Here is a 12,802-nt window from a genome sequence, read left to right as displayed (position 1 = left end):
TGGTGCAATTTCTCCTGAGTACACAGATACCTCATATGTGAAGGAAATCAAATGTTTGGGCGCACAACAGGGCTCGGAATGCAAGGAGCATCATTTGACTTTTCAAACGCAAAATTGTCTGGGATAATTAGCGTATTCCATGTTGTAATTGGAGACCCCCTGAGGTGCCGAAACAGTGGAGCTCCCCCACATGTGACCCCATTTTGGAAACTAGACCCCCCATGGCATAGAAAAAAAAACAGGGCGCACGCACGAATGTTCTGCAAAAAAAGGGGGGGACTAGGTGGGATGAAAAAAATAAGTCCTGTCCAAAGTCGAGTATGACTGCAGGACGATTGCTGATCAGGTACCTAATTGTTCAAGTTTTTTTGTTGTTTTTTTTAATTTGGGGTGCACAAAAAAAGCAAAAACTAGAGCAACAATTACGTACCTGATCAGCCAATCATGTAGCTGATCAGCACTTGGCGGCAAGCAGGTGGGGGAGGAGGGGGGGGGAGAGGGAGTGGGAGATGCGATTGGGGATAGTTAGAAAAGAGCCACGAACAATACTTACAGGATGGATCAGAACAGCGGCAGATGGGGGGCGGCAGATTGGGGAGGCAGCGGCATATAAAGGGATCCTGTGTGATTGTGAGACGGAGGCGGCTGGGATAGTATGGGGGCGGATGGGCGCAGTGGATGCAGGAACGGCAGAGGATGGGTGAAGGGTGCATGGGGGGGATGGGGAGTGGGAGGTGAGATTGGGGATAGTTACCTTACAGGATGTATCTAGGCAGCAGGATGACAGGAGATGAAGGAGGCAGCAGATCGGGGAGGGTGAGAGGTGGGAGAGGGAGCGCAGCGCAGATCACGGGGAGACAGGTGAGCAGAGCACAGATCATGAGGGTGAGAGGTGAGGGAGCACAGATCATGGGGGTGAGAGGTGAGGGAGCACAGATCACTGGGGGTGAGAGGTGGCAGGAGAGCGGACAGCAGATCACGGGGTGACAGGTGAGGGAGCACAGATCACGGGGGTGACAGGGGAGGGAGCACAGATCATGGGGGTGACAGGTAAGGGAGCACACATCACGGGGGTGACAGGGGAGGGAGCACACATCCCGGGGGTGACAGGGGAGGGAGCACACATCACGGGGGTGACAGGGGAGGGAGCACACATCACGGGGGTGACAGGGGAGGGGACACAGATCACGGGGGTGACAGGGGAGGGAGCACACATCACGGGGGTGTCAGGGGAGGGAGCACACATCACGGGGGTGACAGGGGAGGGGGCGGGTAGCCGATCACGGGGGTGAGAGGTGGGGGGGAGTGGGCAGAACATCACGGAGGGGAGGGGGCACCAGCCAATCACGAGGGAGAGCGGCAGGCAGCGCATAACGGAGAAGAGGGGGCGCGCAGCGCATAACGGAGGAGAGGGGGCGCACAGCGCATAACGGAGGAGAGGGGCCACGCAGCGCATAACGAAGGAGAGGGGGCGCGCAGCGCATAATGGAGGAGAGGGGGCGCGCAGCACATAACGGAGGAGAGGGGGCGCGCAGCACATAACGGAGGAGAGGGGGCGTGCAGCACATAACGGAGGAGAGGCGGCGGGCAGCCGATCACGAGGGGGAGGGGCCGGGCAGCAGATCGGGGAGAGCGGTGACACTGTGGCAGACGGAGGAGGGCAGCGGCGGATCGAGAGGGGTGGGGGTGCAGGCAGCAGATCACGAGGGGTGGGGGTGCGGGCAGCAGATCGGGGAGACAGGTGGCAGATCGCGGAGGGCAGCGGCGGATCAGGAGGTGTGGGGGTGGGGGTGCGGGCAGCAGATCACGAGGGGTGGGGGTGCGGGCAGCAGATCGGGGAGACAGGTGGCAGATCGCGGAGGGCAGCGGCGGATCGGGAGGTGTGGGGTTGCGGGCAGCAGATCATGAGGGGTGGGGGTGCGGGCAGCAGATCGGAAAGACAGGTGGCAGATCGCGGAGGGCAGCGGCGGCAGATTGGGAGGTGTGGGGGTGAGGGTGCGGGCAGCAGATACGAGGGGTGAGGGTGCGGGCAGCAGATCTAGGAGACAGGTGGCAGATCGCGGAGGGCAGTGGCGGATCGAGAGGTGTGGGGGTGGGGGTGCGGGCAGCAGATCACGAGGGGTGGGGGTGCGGGCAGCAGATCGGGGAGACAGGTGGCAGATCGCGGAGGGCAGCGGCGGATCGGGAGGTGTGGGGTTGCGGGCAGCAGATCATGAGGGGTGGGGGTGCGGGCAGCAGATCGGAAAGACAGGTGGCAGATCGCGGAGGGCAGCGGCGGCAGATTGGGAGGTGTGGGGGTGAGGGTGCGGGCAGCAGATACGAGGGGTGAGGGTGCGGGCAGCAGATCTAGGATACAGGTGGCAGATCGCGGAGGGCAGCGGCGGATCGGGAGGTGTGGGGGTGGGGGTGCGGGCAGCAGATCACGAGGGGTGGGGGTGCGGGCAGCAGATCGGGGAGACAGGTGGCAGATCGCGGAGGGCAGCGGCGGATCGGGAGGTGTGGGGTTGCGGGCAGCAGATCATGAGGGGTGGTAGTGCGGGCAGCAGATCAGAAAGACAGGTGGCAGAACGCGGAGGGCAGCGGTGGATCGGGAGGTGTGGGGGTGGGGGTGCGGGCAGCAGATCGGGGAGACATGTGTCAGATCGCGGAGGGCAGCAGCGGATCGGGAGGTGTGGGGGTGGGGGTGCGGGCAGCAGATCACGAGGGGTGGGGGTGCGGGCAGCAGATCGGGGAGACAGGTGGCAGATCGCGGAGGGCAGCGGCGGATCGGGAGGTGTGGGGTTGCGAGCAGCAGATCATGAGGGGTGGGGATGCGGGCAGCAGATCGGAAAGACAGGTGGCAGATCGCGGAGGGCAGCGGCGGCGGATTGGGAGGTGTGGGGGTGAGGGTGCGGGCAGCAGATACGAGGGGTGGGGGTGCGGGCAGCAGATCGGGGAGACAGGTGGCAGATCGCGGAGGGCAGCGGCGGATGCGGATTGGGAGGTGTGGGGGTGAGGGTGCGGGCAGCAGATACGAGGGGTGGGCGTGCGGGCAGCAGATCGGGGAGACAGATGGCAGATCGCGGAGGGCAGCGGCGGCAGCGAATCGGGAGGCTTTTCGCCGGTTTCATACAGTGCAATGGCAGCGCGGCAACTTCCGGGTCCCATGCTCCGGTCACATAACAGCATGGGACCGGAGCTTGTCGCCTTGCCATTGCACTGTACACACACACTGTGCTGGCGTGCTGCAGGGACGACAAGTGATGGTGACGGGGGCGGTCACCGTCAACAGGTCCATGGTGATTGAAGAGATCGGTCACAAGGCCGATCTCTCCAATCAGAGCTGCTGGAACTGGGGGAGGGTGATCAAGTGAGGTCACCCAGCTCCAGCCAATGGCCAGTGCTACAGCTGCACTGGTCAGGGCTGGATTTCAATGTTTCAGTCATTTTAAATGGCTGGAACATTACAGTGGCTGTGATTGGTTGAGCGGTGTTCGTCAGCCAATCACAGCCTACGTAGGTCCAGGGAGGAGGCACCACCCCTCCTGAGGTCAGGTACAGGTCCCCTCCTCCCCGAATCTGCAGTTTATGCTAACTTTTCGCAGTCACCGGAGGCTCCGGTGCCGCGATTACGCCATGACGGAAAGATCCGTCTTTGGTCGTTAAGGCCCAGGACACCATGACGGAAAGATCCATCTATGGTCGTGAAGGGGTTAAAAAATAATTCCAGCAATATTTTTTTTTATGTAAAGTTCATTCCTCTGTTACTGAGCAGTCAACATTTGAATTCATATACAAATGAAGCTGGTCCTGAAGCCTCCATCACTCCAGGTCTTTTCCTCACTCAATGCCTCCTCCTCCTGCTTAAATGACCTCCTTTACCTGAAGTCACACATATAGGCTGTCACTTGAGCTGGGTGAGGAAGCACTGGGCTGGGAATAGCTCTGGAGTGACACAGGCTTCACATCTACAATAGCTCTTTAGATTTATTTGCATATCATTTCTAATGCTGATTCCTCAGATATGGAGGAACAGACTGGCCAAGTAAAGGTATTACTGGACTTGTCTTTCAAAGATCTACATGTGCATGTAAATTGTTTGAGGTGTGAAATCCTGCTGTCAAAATCTCTTTAAATATATAAATCTATAAAATGTGTTGTCTAAATTGACATGCCTCTAGGTCTCAGACAAAGCCTTGCTAAGGGTATCTGTATGTCAGCACACTGGGTGACTGTTACTATGAACTGGTTTTCTGGGTACAAAAATAAAAATAAATAATGGATCCAATTGAGTCCCCAAGTCCCCCCTTTAACTGTATTTTTCATTTTTAGCTCCCATTTGGCCCTTTGTATCTTTCAATGAAATCTGTTATTATTTACATTCTGAACTTCCTTCAAGGTCTTCTTTTGTGCCTTTATGCTTTTCCAGAAGGCAATGCATTCTGTTTTTTACCCCACAGCTCACATACTATATCTGTTTTTAGATGGCTACATGTGGGCGAAGATCCGAACTGCCCAATGTGACTTCCACTGGGGTTCAGGTCAAGTCCAGGTCCCAAACCGGATGAACACGATGAACTCAACTACCACTGGTCCACTCATCTCTAGTAACAGCCCATCCAAGCCACACAGGCATAGAATTCAGACGATAGATGTCCAGAAATCTAGGGATGTATATTAATTAGTGATGAGGGAGCACTAGCATGCTCGGGTGCCCAGTCTCTTAATGAGCAATCAGCGCTTAGACAGGCTTGACTCATGTATTGAGTATAACCTTTTGTCAATGGGGAACTCAAGCATTTTTCAGGAAAAAGTTTGCTCATCACTAGTAATAATGATAATTGTCAAAATCATGATTTCATAAAATTATTTGCTCTCTGTGGATTCTTCATTGTCTCTATGAGTTATGCTCTCCATCCTTCGCTTGCTGAAGACCACTGACTATGCCCTCCATGACATTGCTGTTCAGTGCACACCACAGGGCTGTCCCACTCTGTAAATGGACTGTGCATGACTGTGGGGCTACAGTCCCAGCACAGCTCACGCATGCAATGTCTGCTCTTTGTGCTTCAATAAACTGCAGTAGAAAGTAAGGAGCTGGAGGTCTCATCGCTAATTGTCAAAGCTCAGGAACTGAATAGAATTTTAATAGCAAGCTAATCATTAAAATTCTCATTTCACATAGGCTTTACAATGTTTTAGTAAAATAATAGGGATGGAATAGATTCCATATAAATCAGAGGACAAAACTTCTGTGTATACCCATATGAAATTGGTGGTAAATGGAATTGCAATGTAAGATCATTGATTTCTGAAGGTACCAAATATGAACCTGCATGACCTACATTCTTAATGCAGTAATTTTTATGAGGAATTAAGCTGAGATGCCTTAGATTTACGTATATGTTTTCAGATAGAGATATATTCTTGACTTAAGGGTGCTTTACACGCTGCGACATCGCTAATGATATATCGTCGGGGTCACGATGTTTGTGACGCACATCCGGCGTCGTTAGCGACATCGCAGCGTGTGACAGCTAGGAGCGACGATCAACGATTGCAAAAACGACAAAAATCGTTGATCGTTAACACGTCGCTCCTTTTCATAATATCGTTGGTGGTGCATGCCGCTGGTTGTTCGTCGTTTCTGCGTCACCATACATCGCTGTGCGTGACACCGCAGGAATGACGAACATCATCCTACCTGCAACCACCAGAAACTAAGGAAGGAAGGAGGTTGGCGGCATGTTCTGGCCGCTCATCTCCGCCCCTCCTCTTCTATTGGATGGCCCTTTTGTGACATCACTCTGATGCCTTGAAGGAGGGATTGTTCAGCAGCATCAGCGACGTCGCTGAACAGGTATGTGCGTGTGACACTGCCGTAGCGATATTTTTTGCTATGGCAGCGATCACCACGATCGACGGGGCGGGTACTATCGCTCACAACATCTCTAGCAATTGCTAGAGATGTCACAGCGTGTAAAGCCCCCTTAAGCAGTAAAAATGGGTGAACCTTTGGAAGTCCAGTTCGCCAGATACTGTCGAACCTTAGATAAGGTTTGGTTTTGACCCCGACTGGATCTGAACCTTATTGGAAGTCAGTAATTGGGAATTTTCTGATTCCAACCACATACTACCAGCCGTATTTTAGAACACTTCCGAGGGAGGTGGGCAGGATTTTTCAATTTTTTTTGTTTGTGTGTGCACACTCTCTCAGATTATGCTTATTTTACCCCCAGCGCGAGCTGTTCAAACACTGCAACAGGTTTGCAAGGTGCTGAGCATCACTCATATCCAACACAGCGCTGTTCGCTTGAGTGACTTGCACTCGTAACTCACTCGAATTTCGAACCCGAACTTTGTTTTATGGGAAGTTGGTTTCCGAACCCAAACTCTGGGCATCTAACCTCAGGTTCGCTCATCTCTACTTAGCAGGTCTTATTGATTAATATTGCACTATACATGATACAGTATAGATGTATAAACTATAACCATTATGTGGAATGTTTACAAGAATAAAAGATTTATGGTAAGTTCTCAACACAAAGATGGAAAAATGAGCATAATTGTCTCTGCTGTTCATTTGTGATTTATGGTACAACTTAACCGACTTTACCTGAAAATTTTCGGAACCAGTTTGGTTTCTTGTCCCAGATTATGAACAGATAGTAAGCAGGAACTCCAGTCAGCGTAATGGCAAAGCCGATCCCTGTGTTTATTGGGTCTGAATATAGTGACAAAGTGACCATGAACAAGCAGGTGAAGGAAAATAATGCCGGTATAAAGATTGGTACCTGAAAAGAACAAAAAAAAAGGTTATTTACAAACCTACCAGTACATTGCGATGCAATAATGGCCTTCTATGTAAATAGTGTTATTTATCTTAGGCCTGTTTCACATGTCAGTGAAAAACACAGACGTTTTTCACTGACGTGTAAAAAATTCCTATGTCCCTCCATGTTACATGACTCACTGCGTGGGTTGTCCATGTGCAATACGTGATACATTATCCGTTATCTGTGATTGTTTTTTCTGGTACGTATTTCACGGATCACACCATTGTGTTGTCCGTGGGACATCAGTGATGCCAGAAAAAAATGAACATGTCTCCGTGCGGCAATCATGGACACATGTGTACGCTGCACGGAGACACGGTCAGTGAAAAATCCCTGATGTGTGCACAGACCCATTGATTATTATGGGTCTGCGTATGTCAGTGATTCTGGTACATATAAAAACTCGCACATACGTACCAGAATCACTGACGTCTGAAACAGGCCTTATACATATTGGATATCAATTTATCATTAAGACAAAAAGACTGATTTCTTTTAGGCTTTTTTCTTCTTAGAAATACATAAAAATAGAGGAAATTAGATTGATTATTGTTTCCACATACAGCATTATCTATACGATTAACCTTGTTATAAACTTTTTTTATGGTCAAGCTGCAAGGAGTTAAGAAGAATGAAAATCACACCCTTAACAAGCTCAACAAGCAAATAAAATCATGTATAGTATAAGCGAGTTTGAAGCTAAAACTATGTAAATATAATCCAAAATAATTCTCGCATAAATAAGCATGCTTTCTGGTAAACTAAGTTGGCATGCTTTTGAAATATTAGCTGAGAGTATCATCATTCACACATAGGTTTTGAACCACTGACGTACCGCGACGAAAGCTTGGATGAGAATATGCTAATATGATACTTTCAACCATCCTACGCAAGAACATTTTATGACCCGGCAATGGCCATAACTCATTAAAAAAATAAAATATTCATAAATAAAGCTTATTTCTACTTTCTTCTAAGGAGCTATAAAGACAAAATCAGAACCAAAGATCCAATGATACAATAAAAACTTTTTCCTAGAAATGGTTAGCCATGTTGTCTAACACAGCTTAAACATAGAGACGGCTGTATATTAGTTGGTGATACACAATCTTCTTCAATATCCCCTGACACTGAAAGCTTCTGTGCGGCATATCAAGATTAATGTCAGTCAGACCCAGAGGTGAGTGTACCTTGAAAGGGCGATGCATCTCAGGTCGTTTGTACCGCAGATAAATGAGTCCAAGAACAGCCAGGCCAATAAAAAGCCACCGAGCAAAGCTGAGGAAATTCAGGAGGCTGTAGATATCCCCGGTGAAAAGCATTACCATTGTTAGTGGATACTGCAAAAGAAGAGATTAATTTTTACAGAATCAATACGCTCAAGTAGAAAGGATTATCCACATCTGTGTATTTACAAAAAATGCTTATCTGTAAATCAGTTATGGCTTATATGCAGGAGACTGCATGTTCCCCTTTATTTACAGTCTTAGGGTATTATTTTACAGATTAGTACAGAATGTGAATTACCTTGTGAAAATCTGTTATTACTAAATGGTATGTGTTCACGTAAAGCTCCACCTTGGAAGCTACTTTAATTTTTATAATAGGGTATTATCGTAAAAGCAATTCGATAAGGAATTTGATTTGTTAAGGGAACCTGTCAGGTGCAATATGCACTCAGAACCACGAGCAGGTCTAGGTACATATTGCTAATTCCCGCCTAACTGTCCATGCATCTAGTAGCATAGATAAAGGGATCTTTAGAAAGAGTATTTATAAAGATTTTTTATTTTATGCTAATGAGCATAGGGACTAGTCCTAAGGGCGTTTTATCCCCTGACTAGCCGCCCTCTTAGCATGTTAGAACTTCAACAGGGGGCGTACTAACATGCTATTCAATTCAGCATCACCAGAGGTGCCGCGCGTACCTGTGCTCACTGTGACCACGCTTCTGAATGCTGGGCACTTCCAATCATGCACAGTAGATCTCTATGAATCCAGGATGGGTACACCCGGCTTCAAACTGTGCATGACCGGAAGTGCCCGGCATTCAGAAACGCAGTCACAGTGAACACAGGCAAGCGTGGCACCTCTGGTGATGCTGCATTGAATAGCATGTTAGTATGTCCCTGCGGGCGTGCTAACGTACTAACAGGGTGGCTAGTCGGGGTATAAAACACCCTTGGGACTAGTCCCCACCCTCATTAGCATAAGATAAAAGATCTTTAAAAATACCTTTTCTAAAGATTCCTTTATCTATGCTAGTGTATACAGGGAAAGTTAGGGAAGGATTATTTTGGTCAGTATTTGGGTTAATTACATCTCTGAGTCTCATAGATGTACATTGTGAATAGGGGTGTACATCAAAATTATTGGGACTGTAGCAGAGGCTATAATTGGGCCCCCCTCACACACTCCCAAAAAATATATGTATATAATGTTCAGCGAGGTCACAAAAGAGCACACCTCACAACTTTGTAGCCCTTACAAAATACTTTTCCTCTCACTAAAGCCCATATATTCACCTTTTATTGCAGCCATTATGTATTATTGCCAACAAAACTGCCCCACAAACACTGTATTGTTCCGGACAGTGAATTCCTCCATAGTACCCTCCACACGCACAGTAAGATGACACAACTGTACCCCCCAACTACTCTGGCAAAGTATGGTGACCCCCAACACACTGTTATCCCCAATAGAGACCTCCAAACAGCCCTACATGCAGTAGAATAGACCTTCTTACAGTATAATGGCCCCCATACCTCGTCACACTGTGTTATGGCCTCACTAGCTGTCCAAACAGTATAATAGCCTTTGCACAATTTGAAGGTAACTTTTCATGAAGCTTTTGGCATTTACATGATTTAGGCATTGTTCACACGTTGTGTTTTTGCTACTTTTGTGGTGAGTGAAACTAACTTTATTAAAACATGCACTGTAGTCAAAAAACAACACCAAAAACGTGGCAAATCTTATTTTTTGGAAACAACAGGTTGTTCTGCAGAAAGAAACTGTAAAAAAAGCAACGTGTGAACATAGCCTTAGGGGTACTTTACACGCTGCGACATCGCTGCCGATATATCGTCGGGGTCACGTCGTTAGTGACGCACATCCGGCGCCGGTAGCGACATCGCAGCGTGTAACACAAATGAGCAACGATCAACGAGCACAAAAACTTGAAAAATTGTTGCTCGTTGACACGTCGTTAATTTCCATAATATTGGTGCTGCTGCAGGTACAATGTTGTTTGTCGTTCCTGCGGCAGCACACATTGCTGTGTGTGACGCCGCTGGAACGACAAACATCTCCTTATCTGCATCCACCGGAAAAGGAGGAAGGAAGGAGGTGGGCGGGATGTTCTGGCCGCTCATCTCCTCCTCTCCTTTTCTGTTGGGCGGCGGTTCAGTGACGCTGCTGTGACGTCTCTGTGACGCTGAACGAACGGTTCGCCGGTCATAGCGACGTTGCAGAGCAGGTATGTGCATGTGAAGCTGCTGTAGCGATAATGTTCGGGTGCTATCGCGCTCGACATCGCTAGCAATCGCTAGCGATGATGTAATGTGTAAAGCCCACCTTACAGTAGTTGGCAGTTCATCAGCTTTTTTAACCCTACGTGATGTACAAGTGACAGTGATGCTGTGAAAGGGTTACAGTAATATTATGACGATGCTTCTGTAGATTAGTATTATACCATCATACCATCATTGGAATAGTGAAGATTCGGTGATGTAAAATGTTATATGAAGGGTAAACTTATTGCTAAATGTAGCAGGACTGAACGCTACATGTAATTGTATATCTGAGCAGTTTGCCAACTGGCAATTCATATTGGGAGTTAAATTTTTAGGTCACAATTTTGACAAAAATTTGTATAATAGGTATAAAAATATATAAGCTCTGTGTATAGGAAAAAGACAGAAAACAACATTGACAGTTATTATAACATAATAGTGAATTTGCAAAGTTTATAAATGATTGTATCCAGAAACGAAGTGCAGAAAATATTAGAAGGAACGGACCCTTTCCTAAGGCTTAGAATTATTACCTGAGATCCTATTGTAAACCATAGATTGCACACACATAATGAGTTGAGTGAAATGACAAACTCCATTATACTCTGCTGATTCACTGAGGGCAAAATGTCATCCAATGGACTGAGCTGATCTAGCAGAGCTGTCATGTAGAGCAACTAATCAATCTCTGCTGTGTCTGTCACATATTAGAGGGGGTGGATTTTAATTTCTACTATTCACGGCCTGCAATATAGTTTTTGTTTGGTTGTAAGATATTTTGTAAAAGAATAGAATATGAATAGGTTAATGAATGGGCACAGATTGGGCAGGCATTAAGTTTTATCCTATTGATCAATAACAAGCCGTGATGTAATCTAGTGCATTAGACTGTCTGTGCTCCGGTGGAGAAAGTCTTAAAACCTGACCTTTCATGGTCTCTGAGTAGTGGAGATGAGAAGCATTCAGCTCCAGCAATAACAGCTGCCGAGATACTACAATAACAATGAAAGATGGGAAACAATATATATCTGTACATAAGTCAGCGGAGACGCGGAGCTGTTCATTCAGCACCACCGTGGAATCACATTGACGGATCGACCAATTATTGCAATCTCCTGTTTGGAAATCTGTAAACAGCTCAAAATGCAGCAGTTTCAAAAATTAACCAACCAAGAAAATATAAGAAGTGCCCAAAATATCTTTATATATATATATATAAATATATATATATATATAAAACTCTTTTTTTATATATATCTATCTTTATATATATATATATATATATATATATATATATATATATATATATATATATATATATATATATATATTATATATAAAAAAAATATATATATATACATACATTTTATATATATATATATAAATCTTTTTTTTATATATATATATATATATATATAAAAGATATATATATATATATATATATATATATATATATATATATAAAGATATTTTGGGCACTTCTTATATTTTCTTGGTTGGTTAATTTTGGAAACTGCTTCATTTTGAGCTGTTTACAGATTTCCAAACAGGAGACTGCAATAATTGGTCGATCCGTCAATGTGATTCCACGGTGGTGCTGAATGAACAGCTCCGTGTCTCCGCTGACTTATGTACATATATATCACGGGCGGCATGGTGGCTCAGTGGTTAGCACTGCAGTCTTGCAGCACTAGGGTCCTGGGTTCAAATCCTACCAAGGACACTATCTGCAAGGAGTTTGTATGTTCTCCCCGTGTTTGCGTGGGTGTCCTCTGGGTACACCGGTTTCCTCCCACACTCCAAAGACATACAGATAGGGACTCTAGATTGTGAGCCCCAATGTGGACAGTATTGCCAATGTATGTAAAGCGCTGTGGAATTAATAGTGCTATATAAATTAATACAATTATTATTATATATATTTTATTGTTTTTTGTATATATTTTATTTATATATATTATATATTTGTGCAATATCAATATCTGACTAAATAGATAAATAGACAAATAGAAATTGAGATAGACTGACTGATTTCATTGAATAGATTCAGCTTTATAGAAAAGGCACATTATTTAGTGGCAGAGATCCTGATTTTATTGATGATTCAATTACTAGATGCTTGTTGTAGTTTCAATATCGTTCAGTTTTTATTAGCAAGAGAGCATCACTGGAGGACTAGTTGTTGTCTTATGCCGTATAATCTCCCAGCTCTTTGTAATCCTGCCCCCACTACTTATTAGCAGCTTTTTGACAATGTACAGGTAGAAACAGAAAGCTGAGAGTCAGTGGTGTGGGTGAGGTTGTACAGAGCTTGGCATTCAGAGAACTGCTAGATACACAGGAGAGAAAATAGGGATTTTATCAAAATACCACTAAGAACACTAGTAAATGATACATCACTGGAATAAGAGTCTTTATACCTATATCATGCTGCTCTCTGATTACCTTTGGAAAACCTGACGACAGCTTGCC

At 46.1% G+C, this 12,802-nt stretch overlaps 1 protein-coding gene across 1 annotated transcript in view; it reads right to left on the bottom strand.

Moving 5' to 3' along the window:
* The window catches only part of SLC7A11 (solute carrier family 7 member 11), a 418,199-nt gene that overhangs the window by 51,647 nt on the left and 353,750 nt on the right, over positions 1–12,802 (bottom strand). Inside the window, 2 exon segments of the mRNA XM_075348585.1 lie at positions 6,596–6,773; positions 8,006–8,155. Of these exon segments, the coding sequence (XP_075204700.1) occupies positions 6,596–6,773; positions 8,006–8,155 (328 nt within the window).

Source organism: Anomaloglossus baeobatrachus, chromosome 1 (assembly GCF_048569485.1).
Source record: "Anomaloglossus baeobatrachus isolate aAnoBae1 chromosome 1, aAnoBae1.hap1, whole genome shotgun sequence".
Taxonomy (NCBI): domain Eukaryota; kingdom Metazoa; phylum Chordata; class Amphibia; order Anura; family Aromobatidae; genus Anomaloglossus; species Anomaloglossus baeobatrachus.
This window is presented reverse-complemented; position numbering and strand designations above follow the sequence as displayed.